Genomic DNA, 25,905 nt, shown 5'->3' on the forward strand with positions numbered 1-25,905 from the left:
ATATCTTTTCCTCCTCCTTGAGAATCATCTCCAGCTGCAGTTCACATGACAGCCAGTCTGTTTAAACAGGAACTCCTAGCTGTTGCATTGCCAAAATGTAAATTTCTTGCTCACACTCTTCTTCCTTCCAAAGAATGGCCGCTTAACCAGCTGATAGTCCATTTGATTTTATTGACACCTGGCTGAGGTGTCAGTTTGCCTTTTGTCTCTGAGGAACTGGTCTGTGCCTGCTTTTCTAAACTTGGAGCATGTCTCAGTAAAGTCATACAGTAGAATTTTATAACTTTACATACAATGTGGGCACACGTTTTACTAGTACAAAAATGGTAAGCAGATGATGAGTTTTTAAATGATACCTTACAAAGTATACTTTGTACACAATTTGTCACAATCTTGTAAAAAGGATGAACATGAGGGTACAGCCTGTCAGAAACAGCGAGCATTCCCTGAGTTAAAGAGGCGGGCTTTATAGGTGAGAGCTGTAACAGGTTCGCAGTAGGAGGGGGGTACAAAAGGGGATAGGTAATACAGGCTGACTAATTGGTTACAATAAACATTCACAAAGAATAATCTGTCATCCCTCCTTAGTTTTGTTGACAGTTTTAGCCACCTGGATTGTCAGCAATCAGTGGATATGACATTGGCAGAGAAGTATGATCTATTTTCTAGATTTTGAGAACCAGATTTTTGAGAAACATTGCCAAATTAAGGACCTATTGCCAGATCATGAAGTCTCAAGCTCCTTGGCTTTATGAGAGAATTACAAGTCAATTCAGACTTAGAGCTAAAGTGGTGGGCTTAATCCCACAGCCTGAGATTCAGATCCTCGCCTGACAGTTTATTTTAAAAGCAGTTATATCTCTTTTTTCAACGATAGTGGAGTTAGCAGAATAAGTGGGAGATGATTCCACGCTCTGAAAAAGCTGGAAGTGAAGCCTATGTTATTAAAAATTCTCACTCAACCTCTCTGCAACTGGTGAATTAAGATCTGGCATTCTGGGCCACAGTACTGGGGAAGGTGGTAGTGACCGCCGAGTGTGTCCTGTGGTTAGCACTGATCTACAGGATAAAAATCTCTCTGGCTTTAGGAAATTACATATGCTGAGTTGGCCCTTCTCAGCCACTAATGATTTATATGTATGCCACAGGATACCTCTCCTTGCTGGCAGTATTGGGTCTAATAGTGGCATTTAAAGTTGCTGATCATATGGATTTCGTTTCATCGGCTGGAAGACTGGTTGAGCATGACTGGGAATGTTCTGAACTGATTCCAACATTACTTGAAGCAACAATCTTAGATGATAAATTCTTTGCAGAGATACATATTCCCTTAAGGATAGATGTTGAGTATGATGATTTTCAGTTCTATACGTTTCGTGTTGGAGATCTTTGAGAGAGAGTATGGATGGGATAACACCATTAGACATCCAATCATACGCCTTAATCTCCTTTGACAACAAGGGTGATATTTGTTGTTTTCGCACTTGTATCAGGAAAATCTAAGAATGAATCTGAACTAAGCAAGACCAAGAATACAGGATATATGAGAAGAGAGGTCTTTCTCTAGGCCACCAAACCTTTAATAAGAAGTGTTCTCCAGCCACGTATTTCACAAACTGATTTCATGCTCCATGTCTTGTGACACTGAAGACAGAATTTTGCAATGTTCTCTACCGTGACTTAACAAAAAGGCCACAGCTAGTCCAAAATGTTGCAACTCTGTCACAGTGAGGGTTGAGCAGGAGGATTTCTAGTGACCTATTGCTGGGTTCACTTCAACAGCTGTTTGTGAGGGCACACAACAAGCTTGATTTTGGGGGGTTAATTGTAAGATACTTTGAGCTCCATCCTCACCTGTGCTGAGATGCAACAGGGAGGCAAAGCTGGCTCTAAGCCACCTCAGGGCTGTATGAACTTACACTAGCTGGAACAGTCTCTTTGGAACTATTCCACTGGGCCAGAACTGCCAGAACATATTATACTCTGGCTCTGCCTTTGATGAACCCCATCCACTAGAGGAAGTCAGAGAGCAGGCGATGTAAAGTCAGTGATATGAGTCCCGATACCTGATTAGTGCCTTTTTCGATGCCACCCCTATGCACAGAAGGACAACCACACCTGCCGTTGCTGGAGCGGCTCTGCAGCCAGCCGCTTGGGCGGCTCTGCAGCCAGCTGCACCAGCTGCTGCTGGAGCGGCCCCGGGCCCAGCTGCACTGTCTCTGCTTGGATGGCCCTGGGCAGCTGGCCCCGGGACCACCAAGCAGCGGTCCTTGGAGTGACCAGAATAGCTGCTGCTGGCAGTCCTTGGGCAGCTGGAGCAGCCGCTACTGGTGGCCCCGGCAGTGGTTCCCGGGCAGCCAGAGCTGCCACTGCTCAGCAGTCCCCAGGAGGCTGGAGCAGCCCCTGCTCAGCAGCCTCCAGCAGCTAATGCCGCTGGCCCCGGGGTGCCCCCGCCCAGCAGCGGCCCCCCAGTTCCCACCCCCAAGCAGTGCCGCACACCGCCCCAGCAGTCCCCCCTGGGTATCACTCCCCAGATTTAGTGAGGGGTATTTATAGTATAAGTCATGGACAGGTCACAGGGCCGTGAATTTTTGTTTACTGCCCACACCTTGTTCATGACTTATACTATAAACACCCATGACTAAATCGTAACCTTAATTATGAGCATTATCTTTGTGGTTTGAGCTGTAATATATGATGCAAGGACAATGACTTCCTTTCTTCTTATTCTCCTACCCCCAACAAAGAGATAATGGCCATGTTGCCTGACATTTTGTTCAGACACAGGAACTCAGGAACAGTCACACCGGATGAGAACAGTCCTCCCTCTAGTCTAGTATCTTGTCTCTGAACATGGCCACATCTGATGATTTGGAGCAGGGGTCAGCAACGTTTGGCACGTGGCTCGCCAGGGTAAGCACCCAGTCATCTCATTGCATTGCATCTCTCGTCTGGTACTGGGACTATACTTTAATATTTAATCAGAGATTAGGAATAGACAGAAAAAAAGAACCAATCCAGTTTGCTGTAAAGCATGAAGAAGAAGAGAATACAAATCTTAGAGCAAAGATCCCTCGCCCGCTCCGCTTCCCGCCACCCCCATTGGCCCAGGACGGCGAACTCTGGCCAGTAGGGGCTGCTATCGGCCGAACCTGCCGCTCAGCAGGTAAATAAACTGGCCCGGCCCACCAGGGTGCTTACCTTGGCAAGCCGTGTGCCAAATGTTGCCAACCCCTGATTTAGAGGAAAGTGCAAAATTTCCCCTCGTGGACAATTATGGAAAATACAAATGGTAAGGAAAGTTTTTTCTTAACCACTGTCAAGCTAGTGGTTGATTTATGCCCTGAAACTTGAGGCCATCTAACCCTTAAAAATATTTTATCCCATCTAATATAACTGCAGGATGATCTCAATATCCATATAAATAGCTCATCCTTTTTTGAATCACACTAGGCTTTTAGCCTCAATATCTTGTGGAAGTGAGTTTCATCTGTCAATTATCAGTGGTTTATAAATTTAATTGCTTTTAACCATTTTAAATTTGTTGCTTTCATTTTCACCAAACAACTCTTTGTTCTTGCATTATAAGAAAAGAACCCCATACACAAGGTTTATAAGATTTGTATTCTCTTCTTCTTCATGCTATACAGCAAACTGGATTGGTTCTTTTTTTCTGTCTATTCCTAATCTCTGATTAAATATTAAAGTATAGTCCCAGTACCAGACGAGAGATGCAATGCAATGAGAAGACTGGGTGCAAACAGTCTGAAAATATATTTATCTCTCTCTCTCTGTCTCTCTCTCTCACACGCACACACACACACACACACACACTTCAAAATAGTTTCAAGCAAAATGGACAACTTTGATGTCAAAAAAGAAAGACAATTTATTCTCAGATTTTATTTGAGAGTTACTTTGTTTTGTTTGGGAAGGATGGAATTTGAGGTTTTTTGATTGTTGGTTTTAAGCAACAGAATTAATTTAAAGTTGTATCACATTTTTTCTAGATTACATAACAAACAAGATGGAATAATCTGGAAAAGCAGCATTTTTCCAGCACCACCTGAGCATTATAAAGTTTTACTTTGTAAGTTAAATAATTTTTGGGAACCAGATTCAATTAAGATTACGCTGGATAAAACTACTAGTAATGTATAATTGTCCCTAATTTGATATTTTGTTGGAGTTTAACATATTGTTATTAGCAGCATTTTAATTACAATTGTTGTATAAGACTATACCAGTAAAATTAGACACTTATAGTTGTTCACTACAGTATTAAGGTTCTTAAAGTTAAATCATGCCAATGCAGATGTTCCTAATTACCCTAAAAGCACAAATACTTACACAAATCGGTTCCAGCTACAGAATAATTCAATTAAAGAAGTGCTTATAATTGAGCAGCATGAATGATAGTTAAGGCTAGCCATTCTGCAACACTGTAAAGAAATAACATCTACACTGCGCATCAGAGAAGTAACTAGAGAGTCCATTTTGGGCAGGCAAGAAACTAACATGGCATTTGCCAGGAACAGGTATAAAGTGTTGCCTAAGTCGAGCACAATGATGTTAGATAGATAGAAGACTTTATTTCTCTGGAATCATTCACTAGTTTGTACTTTTCACCTGTAATAATCACCAGATAAATCCAGTTTGGCGTTACTTACCTATGGCTGCCAAAATAGACTACTGCTCCACCCCTAGTTTATATTAGTGCTGGAAAGGGAGATGCAATAGGTAATGTGATACAGTACATCTCATTAGACCAACATACAAGCTGAAATCACAAGCTCTCCATGCACACAAGATCCTGTCTGCAGATAATAGCTTTGGCAGAGAGCCTTTTTTAGGTATAGAATGTTTTGTTGTTTACTGCAGTTCTCAAGGTTCCTACAGGTAACTGTGTAATACTGATGCTTAGTTTTAAAACAAAACAACATTTCAAGACACAAAGTTATTTTGTAGCTCTTTGTTTGTTTCTAATTTGAAAGTAGGAAGTGATGGCCAGTTACACTAGTAATACATTGCATAACACCAGCATTCATCCTAGTGTCATACTCTGCAATATGTCTTGTGTTACTGTCAAAGTGACAGGTACATAGTAACATTAATCCCCTGTTCACAGACTTTGGTTAAAAACAAGAAAAGATGTTTGTTTACAATGTATAAAAAGTGAGGGGTGTAAAAAACTTCTCCTACACATCCCATTAGATTGGGTCTAATGAAAATGTACAATTCTTTTTTTTCCTAGGTTTTTTTTTTAAACCCAGGCTTCATCGTAATACTAAGAAGCAAGAAATAAAAACTCTACTGAAAAGTGACAATTGTCTGACTAAAGCTATTTAAAATGTGAAAATCAGATGTATTACTGTACCTTGAGGTACCTGTTGAATTGCCAGCATCATCCCAGAGACTGTATCAGGAATCAAGTTTTCCTTCACATTGTAGCTGGGTGCCCACTTCAAAATAGGCAGCCTTCTTACACACCACAGTTTGATATCTTCACAGCGAAGAGCATGGATCTTCCTCCACACGGCACTTTTCTTTCTCCTTTTTGCCCCTGCCATGCTTTATCTCCCCCAAAGTTTCTCCTTCTTAACAAATTACCACTGCAGAATTACCCTGTTCAGTGCCAGTCTCCAGTTCTTCTTCTGAGTTTTCAGTTTCAAAGCTATAGAAAGAGATGAACAGAAGCACTTACATTCTGCAGCTGTTCTCTTGTATTCAATATACTTGATAAGTATGTTTGCTTTTAACCTTGTAAATAGACATTGGAAAGGGAAAGATTATTCATATTAAATATAACATTTTCTTCTCTTTTCAGAAATTTGGTCTACTCTTAGGTAAGTTTACGATTCTCGCCTCTGTAATTTCCCCTTTATATTCACTGTAGTGCTTTTGCTTTTGGCCTCAGGCCAGTGGTAAAATGAGGTAGTGCTGGGCGTATGTTCAGTGTGGGTTGGGTTATGCTAATACAACCAGGAAGCATCCAGCCAGACAAGTCTCTCCTGACAACCACACAGAAAACAGCTTTAAGCTCTCTTGTGAGGAAAATGCACACAAAACCCTTCTCTCTGCATTCAGAGGCATGTATTCGCCATGCATTAAGCGTTAACTACCATTTAAGTTACCAAACATGTTACGTAAGTTTTGCAGTATTCATTTCTTATGTTTGCTGCTATATGATACCTTAATCAAAGCAATCGTTCAGAGAGAGAAGGTCAAGCATTAAGCTTCTGGTCACTGCAAACTGGTGCTGAAAAGAAACACACAGTTCTTAAAAATAAACTGAAGGGTCAGATTAAACCAGTGATAGGCAGTATAACAAAATTCATACTGCACTGTGGCAGATTTGCAAACTATCAGTTCCAGCTGCACAGTGACAATAATACTTGTGTCTACAGCTCCTTTTTTACAACTATTCATTCTGTTATCTTCTATTGCTGCTCCTGGCAGCTTATTTGACACATGTACTCTCTACGGAGACAGTACATAAAATACCTTCTTATCTTACAATAAATTCATACCCTTTGTTTCAGGTGCACAGATACCACAGTGATGAGCAAGGTAGCAATATAACTGTCCAGACATTTAAATGTCTTTTGCGTTACACTGGCTCCACTGGAGCAGGGAAATAATGACATTCCTATTAAAAAAATACAGTCTGCATTTCTAGGTAGTGCAAACTAGAGATACAATATATTAAGCAATAGTTTGATAGCCAAGTATGAGTACCAGGTGTATAACCAATGAGGCCTGCTCTTTCAATCTTCATTCTGAAGTCTCTGTAACATTCCAAATGATCTCTCACACATATTTTCCACTTCTTTTTAGACAGCGCTTTCAAACTAAGGTGAACAAAACTGCAGTGTTGCCAACTGTTGTGATTTCATTGTGAGTTTTGCACTATCTGGTGTTTTTCTTAAATTGCTAGCTCCTTGAGTCATGTTAGTATGGGAAGATTTCAGCCTTAATTTAAAAAAGCAAAAGTAGGTTTCTAGGCCTCATAGCCATGGAGAAAATCTTTAAAAAGTGATCTCTACAGACTTAAACAAACAGAAGGCAAACAAAAAGAACACTGGTTTTATTATCTTGTACAACCTCCTGATTTTTAAGTCAATCTCATGATATCGTGGGGCTTCACTCTTGATTTTTGAACACTTGCTATTCTTGGCAATACTGAACTGTGCTCAGAAATCCAAAGCCCCGATCTTACAAGCATGAGCTTGATGTCAAAGTCAATGATATTATTCACGTGCATAAGGTTAAGCATATAGTTAAGTGTTTGCATGACTGGGTCCAAAAGTGGCCTCATTCATCTTCTAAATAAGATTAATATAGTTGTTTCTTTAATCCACACTGCCACACTCTGTTTCTGTCATCTGTGTTTAATTTTTTTAAGCACTGTACTAAACTTCCAGATTTTATAACAATTCAGATTTTGTAGTATATGATGTTTTTATTTGAACTGCAGTCTAATTGGATTTTTTTGTTATATGATATTCTTTCAACCACACTGTCGATATGTACCATGACCAAAATATTATAGTAATGCTGTGTCAGCCTAGGAGAACCAAGGGCCAGCTGTAAAATTATACATATATAAAAGCTCAAACAACAGTTGATTCTTTACACAAAACTAAAAAAAAAAAAAATAGATTGTCAAACTTTGGACTTCATCTGACAACACTCCACATGAGTACTCTGCATTTAAAAGCATATGGGAAAAAGTAATGAGCACAAAAGAAAGCAAGGAATCACAACCCTACACTAATGAGCCTAGGGTTACCATATTTCAGCAAGCAAAAAAGAGGACGGGAGGAGCCCCGCCCTATCCTACTCTAGCCCTGCCCCTGCCCCTGCCCCTCCCACTTCCCCCCCTCAGAACCCTCAACCCTCCCCCCGCTCCTTGTCCCCTAACTGCCCCCTCCTAAGACCCCCCCAACTGCCCCCCAGGACCCTACCCCCTACCTGTACCCTGACTGCCCAAAACCTTATCCATCCCCCCCCGAACTCCCGACCCCCCCCCCCCGTCTCTTGACTGCCCCATCCAAAACCTCCCTGCCCCTTCTCCGACCCCCTGGCTCCCTTGTTGTTGGCCTTCGCCTAATGTCTCTGTGAGCTTGCTCAGGAACTGCCTGAGCCGCTCGTCCCAGCGCGCTGGGCAGCAGTGGGGGAGGAGCTCCAGACTGCCAGAGGCGATCTGCGAATGCAGGGAGGGAGGGAGCGATTTCTGCTGCAGGGGAGAGGAAGAGAGGCTCTCTCTGGCTGTCAGAGCCCCATGCAAGTGGCACCATCCGGCCGGCTGCCCTGTTAGCCACACGTGCTCTGCATGGGGGCGGGGGGAAGTCCGAACATTTACAAATTCCCCCGGACTCTATTTTTAGCTCAAAAGCCGGACATGTCCGGGGGAATCCGGACGAATGGTAACCCTAAATGATCCTCAAATGCTGGACAGCCTCAAAGTTATTTCCAGGAGAAAGGGTGAGATCAGGGAGGAGAGTGTTTAATTCCTCATTCATATGCAAAAATCATTGTTAAAGATAATCCAGACATGCCCTTTCTCTGCCCTGCCCCTTTTTTTATTTTGTATACTTTCTGAGGAAGAGAATAATCATGCAATGGAAAATGAGTGTTATTTTTGCTCAGTGCAGTGGACATTTACTGATTAACTGTTCTTGCAGCCACACATGGCGTCTACTCACAGCTGCACTGGAACACAACCACTTTGTGCTTCCAGCTCACACCATACAAAGACTTCCAGGACTGAGGTCTTTACTTTCACTAACTCATCTAAAAGGTCAGGTCACAGAGTCACAACCTAGTCCTTTCCTTATTTTCACATGGTAAAAAGCAGATAGAAATCCTCCTATGCATAGCTAGAGGCACCCAATTGTTCTTTAATCTTGATGTAAGATTCATCATGTCTAATTGTAACATTTACTAAGCAAAAAACCCCTAGTATTTGTGGGTCTGTGTGTAAGAGAGATATACCTATTCATACACATAGAAATATGAATGCAAATCTAAATGTAGAAATAGTTGCAACTCACCAGTGCCCACGGATATTTTGAAACACTCATATAAGCACTGGTGCGTGGAAGAACCAATTCAAATCAAGATCACACTTCCCACTCCTTAACCCTTTGACACCAAAGTGCTGAAACATTTTGAGAAACCCTGTTCTTGAGATTTTCCAGTCTCGTGTTTGCAGAACCATTAGATTTGGCTAGTTTGGATATGTATCGGATCTTCTGGATGATTAACCAAATAACAGACTTTTGTCCATCATCAATAACATAGAATGGGGTTTGTCTCTCTGTGTATGTATAGGTATATAATAACATGGAATGGTGTGTGTGTGACAAACCCCATTCCATGTTACACATATTGATAATGGACAAAAGTCTATTTATTTATGTGTGTGTGTATATAAATATATATATATATATATACACACACACACTCACACACATATGAATGTGTTGAATTTAATTCTGGAAAATAAACAGTTGGCTAGAGGATGATTGAACTCCTCGGGTCAAGAAGAGGGAAAATAGATTATTTTCATAAGAATTTTGAGTTCCAGTGCAAATGTGGAATTTTAATAGAAACTGGATTTTACTGCAGGGATTTACATTTCAGGAGTAGAAAATGGATGATATCAGGATTTATCCTAACAATACTGTCCCTGTTAGTCACCTTGAGAACACTAAAGTACTTCTTTCAATAGAAGCAATAATAAGAATGACACTAATGAATGGCAACATACCAGAGCCCTCTCCACAGACTAGAGCTAAATTTCAACTAACTTTTTTTTCCATTGAAACCAAAATATTTCATGGAAACATATCAGTTTTCATAAAAATTCTGTCAGGAAGGTTTCTCAGGTCCAGGATGAAATTTCATTTCTGAAGGGAGATACAGAGCCTGACCCCACACCCGCAGAATAGTCAGTAGTCCGGTGATTAGACCACTCACCTGAGATGTGGGAGACCCAGGTTCAAATCCCTGATTTGTCTGCTTTGGAGTAGAGACTTAAACCTGGATCTCTCCCATCCCATAGGGTCAATGTTGATCTCCCTTGCATTTGGAAAGGTCTCAGTTTCATTGCAATCCAAAATGAAAATCAACCTCAAAACAGAAGAGTTTTCTGGCCAGCTCTAGCATAGGCCAGCAGTCTGGATGTCTAGATGAAATAAATCTATGTTTAAAACTTAGGTATACCCAATGGCAAAAATCACGGCAAAAGCATTTGGCTCACAGATAAATAAGAAGCATTTTAAAACATCACTCCAAAACCATAATATGATATATAATAATGTCCTAACTTAAATACATACCAGAAAACAAAAACATCAAAGAAATTCCATGTTAAAAGGCTGCCATTAGTTATTTAGCCTCAAGCCATGCAGTTCCTTCATACTTCAGACTGTACCTCCTAATGTATAAGAACCAGTGTTGTGAGGTTCCTGCCTTCCCAAGAGAGCCCATGGTATATAAGATGCAGTTCTTAGGGTCACTGAAGGAGAAAATGGCAGGCTTATATTTGAGTGCCTTTGCTTTTGTATAGTTTCAGAGTAACAGCCGTGTTAGTCTGTATCCGCAAAAAGAAGAACAGGAGTACTTGTGGCACCTTAGAGACTAACAAATTTATTAGAGCATAAGCTTTCGTGGACTACAGCCCACTTCTTCGGATGCATCCGAAGAAGTGGGCTGTAGTCCACGAAAGCTTATGCTCTAATAAATTTGTTAGTCTCTAAGGTGCCACAAGTACTCCTGTTCTTCTTTTTGCTTTTGTATGTTTAAGTTAAGGTGCATGTGCTATTGTAACATTGGGTTACATTCAAAAAGCTTTTATGGTCATTTTATGCATTGTACAGCCCCTCTTTCAAGTGATCAGATCATTCTTTTTCTGTATGATGTACAGTAGCATAGATTCTAATATTGCACAGCATGTATAATCTGGTAGACTGTCAGCATAGGTAACACAGAACACAGATTGCACACAAAGGGGAAAAAATTAATGCATTATAACTAGATCTGAGGAACTCTTCATATTTAGTTCAAAACAAGTTCCTGCAGAGACAGAATACCTCTGTAAGTATGGCCCTTACCTCAAGCAGATCCCCAAGATCTCCATAAATCTCTTGGCTGGGGGATATATGGGTTTAGGGGAAGTGATAATCTGGCTCTGCTATGGAATGGGAGAACCCAACACATCACTCCCAACAAAAGAATCCCAGGAAAACAGTGATTTATAAATCACAGTTTTCACTCCTCTACATGGGAATAACCTGTCTAGGAAGCTCTTGTGTGTCAAAACTGGTTTGCAGGCCCTTGAAACTATTTGGGTTTGAATTAACTTGATTCACCCATGGTGGAATGTGGGTGCAATCTCATAGGCAAGTTCAAGTTCAACAGGTTGGCACATGCTGATGTTCAGTCACATGGGTGTGAATGAAGTTTACAGATTTATTATTACCAGAGGTAGGAAGAGTCATGTGCTAGAAATTAACATGACTTGCCCATTGTAACCTTTCCCAAGAAGAAAATTTGCACTCTACATTCACCAAACAGCGGCCACCAATATTCATGGATGAAGGTAAAGAATTCTAAAAAAAGCTTTGATGGACAGTTCGCAGACACAAAATAAGTTTAACCAACCACAGGCAGTTTCAAGAATGGAACCTGAATTCAGCCAAGGCTGATCAAATACTTTTCCAGTTCAAGTCGAACAGTTTGCAACCTCAGCTTTAAGGGTTAAGCATATGATAGAGTACTAGACAACCTATTGGCATGCTTACAACAGGAAGCTGAAAAATGGAACAACAGAAAAGCCATGACAAAATTAGTACTTTAAAAAAATATTAAACATTTACTGAATGAACTTGAAGTCCATGCGGGGAAAAATGTTATATATCACATGTACTCTATAGAACATGGAACTAAACAACTGAAGTTCCAGCTATTTACACATGCTCATAGCTGCTATCAAAAACTGTATGCAGTCTTTTATTTCTGTATTTATGTCTGTGTACTGAAAGCATACATAATCCACTAGCTCCAAAATATCCAAATTTGTTTATTTGGACAACTCTAAGAAAATAAATGAAACCTATTTTAATAACATGTATCTTGAAAAATGCCTCTGGACCAAACATTATACATTGTTAAATTTGACCCTAACAATCTAAAATTAATTAAATCCCAAACCCCTGAAAGCAAAGATTACACTGAAAAATACAACAGCCCCTTCACCATACAATACTTCAAGATCTGCCATGTCTGACACTGATAGCTCATTTAATACACATCAGTCAGAATTATACCAAGAGAAAACCTTATGAAACCTAGAAAAAGGCCCATAACAAAAACCCAGATCCAACCAGCCTGACTGTGGAAAAGTTCATGTCCTAATGTGACTTTATGGCTTAGCCTTGTTTAGGGTGAACAGATGTCTCAATTTTATAGGGACCATCCCAATATTCGGGGCTTTTTCTTAAATAGGTGCCTATTATCCCTCACCTCCGTCCCGATTTTTCACACTTACTATCTGGTCACCTTAGCCTTGTCTCTAAACAAGATTTTCCACATTGCTAGGTTAAATATGTTGCCTTTTTCAATAACTGTGTGAAGCAACAATGGGTGAGATAATATCTTTAGTACTGGCCAACTTCTGTTCGTGAGAGAGACAAGCTTTCAAGCGAACACAGAACTCTTCTTCAGGTTGTCTCCTCCATGCCACAAAGAAGAGCTCTGTGTAAGCTTGAAAGCTGTCTTTCTCTCACCAACAGAAGTTGGTCCAATAACAGATATTACATCACCCCTTTGTCTCTAATATCCTGGGACCAATACAGCTACAACACTGCATGAAGCAACAGTGACATCCAGTGGTTTTGTTAGGTACATTAGTGTTGATTACTCTGTATTAATAGAATCATAGGAACAGTGTCCACAGTGGTTGGCTCTGTAAACAAGGTTCTCTAAACTTGGCAATATTAGCTGTACAATTAAATGGCATCGTTTGTAGAAACTGAAGTATGATACTTGCTAAAAGAGACTTACTTAATATATTGCAAATGCATTCATTGCTGAGCAAGTCAAGAGAAATTAAAGATAGTTACACAGAGCCGACCTGCAGTGAGACTAGCAAGATATCAGTCACATGCACTGCTAAAACAATGAGGAGTCCTTGTGGCACCTTAGAGACTAACACATTTATTTGGGCATAAGCTTTCGTGGGCTAAAACCCACTTCATCAGATGTATGGAGTGAAAAATACAGTAAGCAGAATATATATTATAGCACATGAAAAGATGGGAGTTGCCTTACCAAGTGCGGGGTCAGTGTTAACAAGCCAATTCAATTAAGGTGGAAGTGGCCTATTCTCAACAGTTGACAAGAAGGGATGAATACCAAAGGAGGGAAAATTACTTTTGTTGTGCTAACAAGGCCAATGCAATCAAGGTGGCCCATTTCAAACTGTTGACAGGAAGGTATGCCAAAATTAGTACTTTTAAAAATGGATTTTCCCTCTGCTGATACTCACACCTTCTTGTCAACGGATTGAAATTGGCCACCTTGATTGTACCCCAAACCTCTCTTCCCGGCCCCACCCCAGAGCCGACACCCCCTCGCCAGCCCGGTGAAAATGAGCAAGTGAGGTGAGGAGAGCGAGCGACAGGGGGAGGGATGGAGTGAGTGGGGGCGAGGCCTCAGAGAAGGGGCGGGGCCTCTGAGGAGGGGCGAGACAGTGGGCAGGGCAAGGATGTTTGGTTTTGTGCGAGTAGAAAGTTGGCAACCCTAACAGTGGACCTGTCCTCTGACTAATCAGGCTTTGTTGGTGCAGAGTGCACTCTGGGGATGAACTTTAGAGCTCCCTGTGTCAGGTTTGCTCCATTTGACCCATTATCTTAAAATAGCCGTTATATAATAAACACAGCAGAAGTGTGCCCCTTGGGTCCATCAGATAAAGAATTGCCTTCCAATTCCAGGTGGGTGGCCCCTTCCACCCTGCCATGTGGGCTTGGGAGAAAGCTGCAAAGAGGAGTCAGCCAGAGACTCCAGTGGGCCAGTAAGGGCAGAAGCAGCCAAAGCAGGCACCTCTGGACACAGAGAACTTTCTACAGATTTGACTGGGCTTTCTCTGCCCTGTGCTGATTAGCTATTTGCTCCAACATTCCCCAGTCTTCATAGTCTCTTTCTCTTCACGTCAGCTTCACTTCTCTCACCCTTTTCTCCCCTGCCCTGGCCCCCTCAGCCTCCTTCCATTCAATGTCCCTTCTCCCTTCCCTTTAGCTGATCCCCTCTTACCTGAACCATCAAAAATAATCCTGGAACTAGCATGACGGACATTAGCCGCTATCATTTCATTCATTTTGCTTGTATGTTATATCTCTTCCCCCACCCTGTCTGGTTTATTCAGCTTGTAAACTCTTCAGTACAGGGACCATTTTTTTGTACCGTGCCTACCACAATGGGGTTCTGGACCATGACTAGGGCTCCTAGGTGCTACAGGACTAATAAAGTGCTATGAGCTGGCTCACATTTGGTAAGAGCCCAGGGTTTCTCCTGATAGAAGAGGAGGGATGTGATCATTGTTAACTTTCTTGGCAACTATACACCAAATCCTTTTAGTCAGCCGCAAAATGGGTGTGAGTAGAGAACGCCATTTGTATGTCTACCCTGGGCAAGCCACAACAAATATCTTAACAGCAACTCTACATTTCCCACCAGCTATATCTGTCCCTAAAACTGATTTTCATTACCTTGAAGTCAAGTTATTAGGACCCAAAAATAATTATGTTTATCAGAGAGGGCACATTTCCCACAATGGGCTTGATAAGACTTACCACATTTCTCAAATAAGCCCTTTCTGCTCTGTGACCATGATACTTACTGGTGAGGTTATACCTGAAACAAACACTTCTGGGAAAGTCTTCACTTTGACCGTGTCTGTTCTGCCCAACAAGAGATCTTGAATTCCTGTCCATTTCCTATTTTAGCTCTGACTTGCCATTTTGATCAATTTATTCTTAAGATTCAAATGCTCTCTATCCAAATTCTGTGCTGTGCATTGTGTGTTGCTACAGAGGAAAAGTTGTAGGAGTAAAGGAATCCTCCCATAATCCCAGCTGCAGAGACAGTCCATGACTGTTACTGCCGTTGTGAGGCTGCAACTGTACCCAGGAATCTATTATGTTAAGTAACTTGCCAACACACTAATTCACCCACGAAAGCTTATGCTCCAATACAGCTGTTAGCCTATAAGGTGCCACAGAACTCTTTGCTGCTTTTACAGATCCAGACTAACACGGCTACCCCTCTGATACTTGACACAATGACAAAGAGATTGTTATGGTTGTACCATGCCTTAGGGTCATACTGGATCCTTTACTGCTTTTGGACATCAATACTGTCATGGTAGCCAGAAATGCCTTCTATTTTCATTTAACTAGAAAACCGCACCTCTCACCCTTCTTCTCTCAGGAGAAATCTTAGCCAACAGTGATCATTCAATCTTGTAGAATATCCAAATTAGTGTTGCAGCACAATTTACCTAGCACTGAAAGTGACCAGCACAAAAAGGCTGCAATTGGTACATTGCTCAGCAGCACATAAAGACCAACTCCGACACATTACATATAGGTTTTGCAAACTCAATTGAATTTCAATTCACTTAACCAAATTTCCAAATCCCAGTCCTAAAATACAAAACCCTTAACAAATTGGGACATGGCTACCTCAGAGACCACTTCCCCCTCCATGACCTAAAACATCTGTAGCACACAGGGCTGTGAAGGAAGGATAGTCCAGTGATTAGGGGCACTAGCCTGGGACTTAGGAGATCTGAATTCAATTCCCTGTTCTGTCACAGACTTCCTGTGTGACCTTGGTCAAATAATTTAGTTTCTCTCTGCCTGAGCTCCCCATCTGTCAAATGTGGATAATAGCATTTCCTTATCCCAACAGTGGTATTGTCGGGCACTCAGATTCTATGGCAATGGGGCCCACATACCGAAAAATAGATAGAGACCCAAATTTGAACTCCGTGACTCTAAGCATTCTCGCTGGCAGAATCCTGTTCTTGCTGGCACTTAGATACTATAGTGATTGCAACCATATAAATACCTAGATAAATATCAAACAAAGCCAAAGCCTAACAGTGTTCAATGTGTAAAGCACACCTTTCTCAGGAATGAGTCTTACAAAAAAAATTAAAAACAAAACAAAGAAACAAGCTGAAGGAATGCTCTCAAGAGAAAAACATAATTGTTCTCATTTTCCAGCATAAATCCAGTCTCTGCTTGGATACCCTGGTGCTCTAACAGTTACAGTAGACAGAATGTTAACGATAAAGCAACTCTTACATTGGTTCCTGGGGCAGTGCTGATGAGCTCCAGGAGAGCTACCCCGCATAACCAGTGGTCATAACATCGATGGGGGCAGGTTATCGTTTCTCCCCTAAGGTATGCACTAACTGAAAAGAGTATATGCTATTCAGAAAGTGGTTTTCAGATCCTCTGTCATTGGGTTTCAGAATTTCAATTGTGTTGGCAGATTCATAGATTTCAAGGCCAAAAGGACCATTGTGGTCACCTAGTCTAACCTCCTGTATAACACAGGCCATAAAACTTCCCCAAAATAATTCCTAGAGTATACTTTTTAGAAAAAATATTCAATCTTGATTTTAAAATTGACACAATAAAAAAAAATTATCACACCCCCTTGATAAACTGTTCCAATGGTTTAATTATTCTCACTGTCAAAAATGTACGCCTTATTTCCAGTCTGAATTTGTCTAGCTTCAACTTCCAGCCATTAAATCGTACTATGCCTTTCTCTGCTAGACTGAAGAGCCCATTATTAAATATTTGTTCCCCATGTAGGTACTTATAGAGTGTAATCAAGTCACCCCTTAACCTTCTCTTTGTTAAGCTAAACAGATTGAGCTCCTTGAGTCTATCACTAGAAGACATGTTTTCTAATCCTTTCATCATTCTTCTCCGAACCGTCTTCTATTTATCAACGTCCTTTTTGAATTGTGGGCACCAGAACTGGCCCACAGTATTCCAGCAGTAGTTGCACCAGTGCCAAATACAGAGGTAAAATAAACTCTCTACTCCTACCCTGCTTGTGTATCCCAGGATGGCATTAGCTCTTTTGGCCAAAGAGTCAAATGAAGAGCTCATGTTCAGCAGGTTATCCAACACCACCCACAAATCTTTTGCAAAGTCATTGTTCCCCAGGATTCTGTAAGTATGGGGGGTGAAGATCTGGAGTGACTGATGTACTGGGCAATTCCAGCTCAGCTTTCTATGATTATATCTGATGGGTATTGCTGCTGTGGTGTTTTACAGAATATTGTCTCAAATGTAAGTGTCAAATATAGTGGCAAGTAAAGCAAGTATAGTGTTGCCTATGCACATCTGCAGTTTTAGAGCATCGATGCCACTAAACTCCCATTGCCATTCACCTACACATTTTGGCTCTCCAACACAACAGTGGGCAGTACTGTTATAAACCAATTCATTTTTATGTACTACTGCAGTTCCTCTAAAGAAAGAGTTGAAAGGACATCCTATAGTTTGGACACATTGAAAAGCAGTGTGGTCTAGTGGATAAGGCACAGAACTAGGATTCAGGAGAATGTGGTTCTATTTCCCAGCCTGACCACTGATCTGTTGTGTGATATGGGGCAAAGAACTTCACCTCTCTGTGCCTCTGTTTTCCCCTACTACCCACTATCTGTCTTGTCTATTTATACAGTTGACTCTATACAACAGGAGCTGTCTTTCCTACATCTTTGGACAGTGGCTACCATAATGGGGCCCTAATCTGAACTGGAGCCTCTGGATGCTATTGTAATATAAACAATAATGATAATTATTTTTATAATTATGACAGTAAACATAACCACTCAAAAGAAAAATTTGTAAGGAGCCACAGGTCTAAGTTAGTAATAACATGCCAGTACCCTTGATTCCTGATTACCTTCCAGAACTAGTGGAGTTCCAGTCTGTCAGCCAAATGCATTCAAAGAAGAATGCCTAGATATAGTCTAGAGACCTGTAAACTATTAGAAGTATCACTGAAAATGTCTAAACTGAATGTGTTATTTAAACAATGCACATTACCATTTATTTTAGTTTTCTGTTTCCATTGTAAACTACAAATATCTGAAACTTTATTTCTGAGACTGCTACTGTGTAGAGCAAAGTGAACGCTTCAAAAATGTACCAGTCTTTCAAAATGAAGAATTCACAGTATGCTCTAAATAAAGCATCCGAGGCTAACTTTGTAACATGAGCTCAGCAAGTATTACACGCTATTTTCCTTCCTGAAGATATTTTTGCTGAATTGGTAATTAGTAGCATATAAAAATGTGAATCAAAAATACTGTACACAAGGCTATGCTATTGCTGACATTAAGAAATCAGTAATACTAAAACATAAAAAGTCTTGTTTGAATAATATACTATTAATAGTATCCTGAACTATAACAGCATTTATCGGTTCTCAAAAATAAATCTAGGACAGAAATAGATTTGAGTGAGTGATATTCTAAATAACTGTACTACTGAAAAGGAAAATCATCTTAGGAAATGCATATATCTAACACAATTGGACTGCGCCTCCTTTGTTTACCTCATAAACCTCAAATTACGACTTATGCAAAAGGGCTGAAGCCTCTATTTATCAAATAGACTCATATGAAATGATTATATCAGGCTTAAAACATTTTAGACTAGGTCGTATCAGTCAGCTGCTTGTAAATTATTTCCTCCAAGTCTACCATCGCTCTAGAAAGAAACCAAACCAAATCGAAACTTACGGTATACTTGCCTAGTGCTTTGCAATCAGGAATCTTGCTTTTACTGCACCAGTTGTTTCTCTCTCAGCAACAGGAATTAAAAACAATCCAATGTGTACTGCAACTCTGAACACACAGTCAGTGTGCTAGATTCTTAGTCTGTCATAAAAATAAAAAAATAGATGGCTCATTAAAGGACCAAATCTGTACAAGACTGCATTTCTGATCAAAACACCCATTAAAAAAAATCTTCTGCCTTTTACACATGCCTAAGTTTAGCCAATAGCCCTTATTTCACATTCCTTTTGTTTACCACCAGACTGATGGATTATATAGGAGCATCCCTCTTGATCTTAAGTATTTTCAAAGGAAAAATAATTCAAGTATCTACCTATACATTTGACTGAAATTTTCCTCTGTAACTGATCAAGAAAGAGCTACACATTTCTAGATTGTTGTAGGTATAATAATTCAAAACTAAAGTATTATCTTTTTATTAAACATTAAGGGGCTGATTACACACGAAATAGATGCACAGTTGCACAGCCAAAATACATACCTAATTTGTACAAAAAATATTGCACAACAGGCTAACAGCATGCACAAATTATCTAAATTAGCGTTTTGTGCATTTAATCATTGGAACTGCATGTGCAAATATAGGCACAGAATTGTGTGTGCATTTTGCACAAGAAATTGTGCATCTAACAAAGTGAAACTTCTCCATGGAAGAATGCTTTTGGCTGAACACTTGTGCTGTGTTGTTACTGCTCCATATTGATTGCAAATAAATTTGATTTCTGTCATTTGTTTCCCAGTGCTTTCTGACCTGGTACATATATTTAAAGACGCCCTTCAGTTCTTTCACCCCTCACATGCTAACACTTTCTTTTGGGAAGAACAGTTTTTGCAAATATCCATTGTTCTTTGCAAAATTAAATCAATTTCTTGCTTGCTACAAACAATTTAGTATATAAATTAGTCCATCAATTAGCTTTACATTTACACATTTTCATTTTATTAGGTAAGTAACAGCTTAGGACCTGCCTGCCTGAAAGACCCTCCCTCTCTCTTTGTGCCTTGCTGCCAGAAATGAGATCAGCAGAAACATTTGAGCTGAAGTTCCATTGCTCTAACTGCAAAGATGCTGCCAGCCAGATATTCTGTGAGGGCCCCATGGCTTTGGAATTTACACATTCCCTTGTTCCAAAATACCTCGTCTGATGATCTTCATGACATACTGAAAAGCACATCTTTTTCCCCACACATTTGAAAATGGAGAATTGTAAGGGTGGGAAATTGTTGGTGTAGGAGGGCGGTTTTAACTTTTGATGCTCCTGATTTTCTGATTAGGGGTATATTAAATGGCATAGCTGTATGTAATCGTGCCTCTCACCTCCAGAGTGCTTCCTAGCATCCAGGTACACAATTGCAGGGGTTCTCTCAGTCTAGCACCCTCTTTAGTTGTTCTTGTGCTGTAATGGTCTGTTGATATACTTGGCTTAGCCCTCCCGTCAGGTCAGTGCTCAGTCCATTTCCCTTCCAGGGATAAACTAAAAGCTCCCAAATAGGAAATTCAAAATCTAATGGCCTTCAAGCTCATCTCCCAGCATCTATCTGCAACTTGTCATTCTTGGCCTTTTATTCTTAACACCCATGCACCCCTTCCTGGTCTGGGGGAGAGGCAGGGGAACCAGACCCACCTTCTACTTTGTGTTCCAGCCCAAGGACCCTGTTTTAGGCAGATAAGGACTGTGTGTTTTTTTTATCCTTCTGCTTCTTCCCTGAACTGTCCCTACAGTCACCCTGCTTGACGATGTCTTCACCATGTCTCTGCTATCCCCACCTGGAGCAGATTCCTCACAACTTCTCCTTAGCGAGCCACGAAAGTACCTTCTCTAAGACCATTCCCAGCCCTCCTCTGAAGCAGCTGGGCTGTGTGTGAGCAGTCCCCCGTCTCTCACCATTAGAGCAGTCGATATTTCCCTGCTCCAGGCAGGAGTTCCCGCTCAGCCCTCTTCTTTGAGCTGGGGTTTGTGTCTCAGGCCTCGTGCTTGGAATAGGCAGCTGCAAGGCTTTATCCAGCTCCCTTCAACTGAACACCTTCTCCAATTAGTCTGTCAGTCTGTAGGGGTCAGTTGGCCAGCCTTCTCTGGACAGTATGGCCCTGCTGTGAGAGAGGCGGCAGCCTTTATACTGGTCCCCTTCCCCTGACTCCTCCCCAACTGATGGGGTGAGAGGATCCTTGCCCTGCCCTCTCTGCAAGGCTTTGGGCCCTTAAAGATACAATGTCAGGATTTCTTCCTCAAGCATCATCCATTCCTGGGACTCTAAGGTTTCCCTATATATCTATTGGACCCTTCCAAGCCCTTAAAAGGCCATGCCAGGTTGCTGGTTGGGCTGACCACTAGAAGCCACTGCCCTCCATGGCACACTACCCCATCACATGTACTATGTTGAAATATACAGTTTGAAATTCTGTTAAGATGACTTATGGGCTAGGGGCCAAGCTTTTCAGTCTTGGCCCACTGCAAATGAAATGGTTAATTCATCATTACCTCACATACATGTTATGTGGTTTAATTATTGGTAAAATGCTTTAATATTCTTGTTTTAAAAGTGCTTATGTATGTCAGAGTTTCAGGTTTAACTGACCCCCTCCTGTTCTTCCTTGAGGGTACCCACTCAAGGTTTAGGCTTCTCAGCTATCACCTCTCATGGGGCAGAGACCCACATCTCTCTCGCTTCAGACCAGAGGTTTGGGTTTGCTGTCCCTCTGCACTTCACTGCTATTTCCCAGCAGGTCTGACCGGGGTCCATTCATGCTAAATAGACCCCGTGCTGTGGTCACCTATTAATCTTATGGAGCCCTAGAAAGCCAATATCTTTCCAACCCCACTGCAAGGGTTAGAACCCCCACCCCGAGACAGAATGTCCTGTCCATTTGCTGAACCAGACAGACGGCCCCAAGTCAATTTAAACCCAGCTTTTTTTTTTTTTTTTTTTTATAATAAAATCCCTTTTCTTTGTCTGTTAGTTTCTGGAAAACCCAGTTTGAACCAGTATATGCAAACCTCCTTGGAAGGGTTCCTTTCTGGAGGTGTTTACAACCTAACTGATTCACCTTAATCAACCCCCACTGTTTTTTGTTCCTGGAGCTGTGGGAACCGTCCTCACTGCAATCCCTGGCTCACAGTAATACATGAACTTAATACCATATGGTTCCCAAAGATAGGCTGCAATATGTCACAATCTATTCAAGTGCAGCATATTTCTATTACCTTAGAATTGGTACATACCTTCAAATGCATTAAAGGCATTCTCAAGTGACCAATTGTTACATCAGACATTATCAATTATTTTTAAAGTATGATCAGTGTTCTAGCATGGTCTAAGCACGGACAGTACAGCATTCTGTGCCTGCTGTCTTGAAATCTCCCTTGCATAGGGTCCCTTTACAACCTATCCCAGGTGCAGTAAACAACTTGAATTAGGGAACCTACAAGCATAACAGATTCAATGGATTGATTTTAAATTGAAGCAGATTTATATTTTGGGGGCTCTTTTACTACCACTGGCTCCCATTATTCCTGGTGACCAATCTCCCTTCCACACAGATATTACCAGCTTGGCATTCTTCCTCATTGACTTGGATATTTACTGCTTCTTCACTCAGATCAGACCGTGTACCTTCCCACCCAACTACAATTATCTGCTTCGGATGGATCCTTCCTTGTTCCCCAGAGACCCAGAGTTTTCACGTCCCCCTGCACAACCTTCCTTGTCAGGCTGTCTTCATCTTTCCCAAGTGTTCAAACATCTGCCTTTATCACAGCTGTAGCCTCACTTCACTGGAGCTTCCAGGGACTGTATTGAATGTGAAGAGTTTTGCAGAGGCAGAGTAGCCTTGTTAAGGGGTGTTCAAGCTGCAACTCAGGCTAGTATTGTGAAAATCCATTTATCAAATATTTTATTTATGCATAAACATTTTGTTCACAATTACAGAATAATGTAAATTTAACTTTGAAAATCTTTTCAGTCTCTTTCCTTGGTTATTATGTGAAACTATATTTCTTACTAAGAGTCCTATGAAGGCCTTTGACCTATGTCCAGGGGCCCTATGATGACATCACAGAGGGGACACTTCAATGTGCTTAGGCATTTACAACTTTCTTTTCTTTGCCTGTTGTAACACTGAGGTTACAGAAGTAGCATCACACAGGCATTGATATACAAGCATCATTAGTTAGCCATATAAACTGCACAATGAAAGGAACAATGATAATCCATATTGGTTCATTCCTTTTTATTAATTCCTGCTAGCAGGAGCAGCAAGATTATTGAAAATCCTTCTGTGCTACATGAGGCCTGCATGGCAGAAAGATATCTGGGAAAAACATCAAAGAAAGTAAAATACCCTTTGGAACTTAAATAGCAGGTGAACCTTCATTTTTCACACTCTCCATCAGTTTACATCAGACCTGCTGGATTTCACTTACCTATAGTAGTTTGAGATTCTGAGTTAAGGTGGAGGCAAATACTACTTCCACAGGGCTCACGACTTGGGGTATGAAGAACCTGCTCCCACTGAATACAAGGGAGTTTTGACTGGTTTTAAATGGGAGTTTAACAGATAGTTCACTACGGTGCAGGTTGTTTGTGATTTGTGATGCCCACAGATATTCCAGGGGAAAAACATTGCTGGGAGACAGACGTAATAACAAATGCTATTTGAGAGTCAAGGACTAGCTGAGAGTTGTAGATGGCCCCAAATCCTGTTAATCCCCATGGAATATTCTGTGTCATGGTCACTATTATTATCTTCAGATGAATCTTTACAAAAATACACAGAAGTATTCTTCTCCTGTTTCATCTGGTGGCATGGAGCATGATGTCCGCACATCACAGACATCAGCATAAGCACAGCATGTATTAGTCACGCTGATTTAAGCAGAAGAGGGTGTTCTTCTGAAGCAGTCACTGATTCTGCCCTGCAGCATGATTATATAATGCACCAATGGACACCACCAATGGAGTCCTTCTCTCTCTAAAGGGAAAGTGTGTTCCCAAGGACTATGCCATCCCATTCACGCCCAAACAAGATCATCATGAAGGTCACTGGTGTCTCACTCCCCTCCCTGGAGAAAAAGGGAGGCCATAAATGCAACTTGCACACATGCATTTTTAGTTTCTTGAAGCTGCAGTTTCATTGGGTACTTGGAGGGCATTTCTAAGTTGAGGAAGTGTTCTGTTCGTCTTATCATGTATTTAACAGAGTTGCACAAAGAAATTAACACACAAGGCACTAAGTGACAGTGAGGTTTTTCAAAGTTAAGGCTAATACTGCTTAACTCATCTTCTTATGCCTTCACAATACAATTACTGTAATTAAAGACAGGACAAATCTATTAGCTCATTGAATCCATCCTGTTGGAATCTTTATATAGTGTTCCCCAAAAGAGGATGTTTACAGATATTAAACCAATATTAGTCTGGACCTTAGCCAAAAAGGCCAAGGAAAAAATGCAGCACACATTGTATTAGAAGCCAAGTATAAATAACTCCACTGCAATAAGAGGAGGCGGCTCAGGCAGCTTTGAATTTAACTTTTCTTGCTTCAGACAATTTGTGTCAAACTGAATTATTTTAAAAACAAATTATTTTAAAACCAAACTAACCAAATGTCTCTCTAAAGTGCCTATTAACTGAGAAAATACAACAGAAAGATTGATCAGGCAGTTATTCATTCACGGCATTAGTTATTTAATAGGATAGTTGAGACCTATGATGTAAATGTGTATTTAGAACATATTTAGTATGTATACCAAGTGTGTGCAATGCAAAGCAGATGCTCCCGTCCATGTGAAAGAGCAGAATTTCAGCATTCAATGTTCCATCTACGTCTGTTTCCTCATTTTTGATAATGTAATAAAAGTGGAATTCTCTCACAGCTTGAATGATCACATTACATAAGACTGTCCTACCTGGAAACTGTGGAGGATGGAGTCCTTAAGCAGTTTCTACTCCATGCCCCCTGTGACGGTGTACCCCATAAGGCTTTATGGGGGGGGTGCTTACAAATGTATGTATGACATAACTGGAATATGTTTTGTGCTGCCTGTGCCATGTAACATATCTCCATAAAGGTTATCGTCTACTTTATCTATTCATCCTATTTGTACACATATATCATTTTCTACTTGAGGTTAAGAATATAGGCTGTATACTTGCTTGGTTTCTAAGTAAGCTTTGTGAGGCATTTGGTCAGTTTCTTTAGGAAGGAATTGGCAAGGTTAAGGACCTGATCAGGAAGAACTTGGGGAACAATGCATCTTGGAATGCTCCAATCCACATAAGAAGTCTTCCTGGAGACATACAAGATACCATGTGGACAATGGTTTCGGCCTGTAAAGACTGAGTCATGCAGAGACATGTGACTAGCCCAGGTGACTCCAGAACTCCATCTTGGAGCTGGACTTTGCATGCATAGGAGTGAGAAGTCTATTTAAACCTGTGGGAGACCCCCCGCCCCATTTTGTCTTCAGCTGGCTAAAGAAGGAGCCTCTCCACCCCCCAGAATACTGGAAGGAAACTGGAAAAAAAAACAGTAACTACGGGCGGGGGGGTGAGTGATTGCTGGACCCAGGCTAAAAGGAGATTAGCCTGTAAAAGGGAGCATTCTGGGACTGGTGAAGATCTTATCTGTATTTAGTTTGATTAGACATAGATTTGCGCATTTTATTTTACTTTGCTTGGTAACTTACTTTGTTCTGTCTGTTACTACTTGGAACCACTTAAATCCTACTTTCTGTATTTAATAAAATCACTTTCTACTTAGTAATTAACTCAGAGTATGTATTAATACCTGGGGGAGCAAACAACTGTGCATATCTCTCTATCAGTGTTATAGAGAGCGAACAATTTATGAGTTTACCCTGTGTAAGCTTTATACAGGGTAAAACGGATTTATTTGGGTTTAGACCCCATTGGGAGTTGGGCATCTGAGTGCTAAAGACAAGCACACTTCTGTGAGCTGTTTTTAGATAAACCTGCAGCCTTGGGGCAAGTAATTCAGACCCTGGGTC

The 25,905-nt window shown here is 40.9% G+C and overlaps 1 protein-coding gene across 6 annotated transcripts in view; it reads right to left on the reverse strand.

Annotated features, from left to right (window-relative positions):
* Positions 1-25,905, reverse strand: part of SLC26A7 (solute carrier family 26 member 7) — a 196,338-nt gene that overhangs the window by 159,677 nt on the left and 10,756 nt on the right. For 2 of the 6 annotated variants that reach the window (XR_008443824.1, XM_054018072.1), the window contains exon 1: positions 5,378-5,883. Coding sequence is in view for 4 of the 6 variants with exons in the window: in XM_054018072.1 (XP_053874047.1) it covers positions 5,378-5,570 (193 nt within the window). In the remaining 2 variants the exon portion in view is untranslated. Of the gene's footprint in view, positions 1-4,670; positions 4,713-5,377; positions 5,885-18,841; positions 18,980-25,905 lie in introns of those variants that run through there. The other 4 variants (XM_054018073.1, XM_054018074.1, XM_054018075.1 and 1 more) reach the window with 4 other exon arrangements.

This window comes from Malaclemys terrapin, chromosome 2 (assembly GCF_027887155.1).
Source record: "Malaclemys terrapin pileata isolate rMalTer1 chromosome 2, rMalTer1.hap1, whole genome shotgun sequence".
In the NCBI taxonomy this organism is placed as follows: domain Eukaryota; kingdom Metazoa; phylum Chordata; order Testudines; family Emydidae; genus Malaclemys; species Malaclemys terrapin.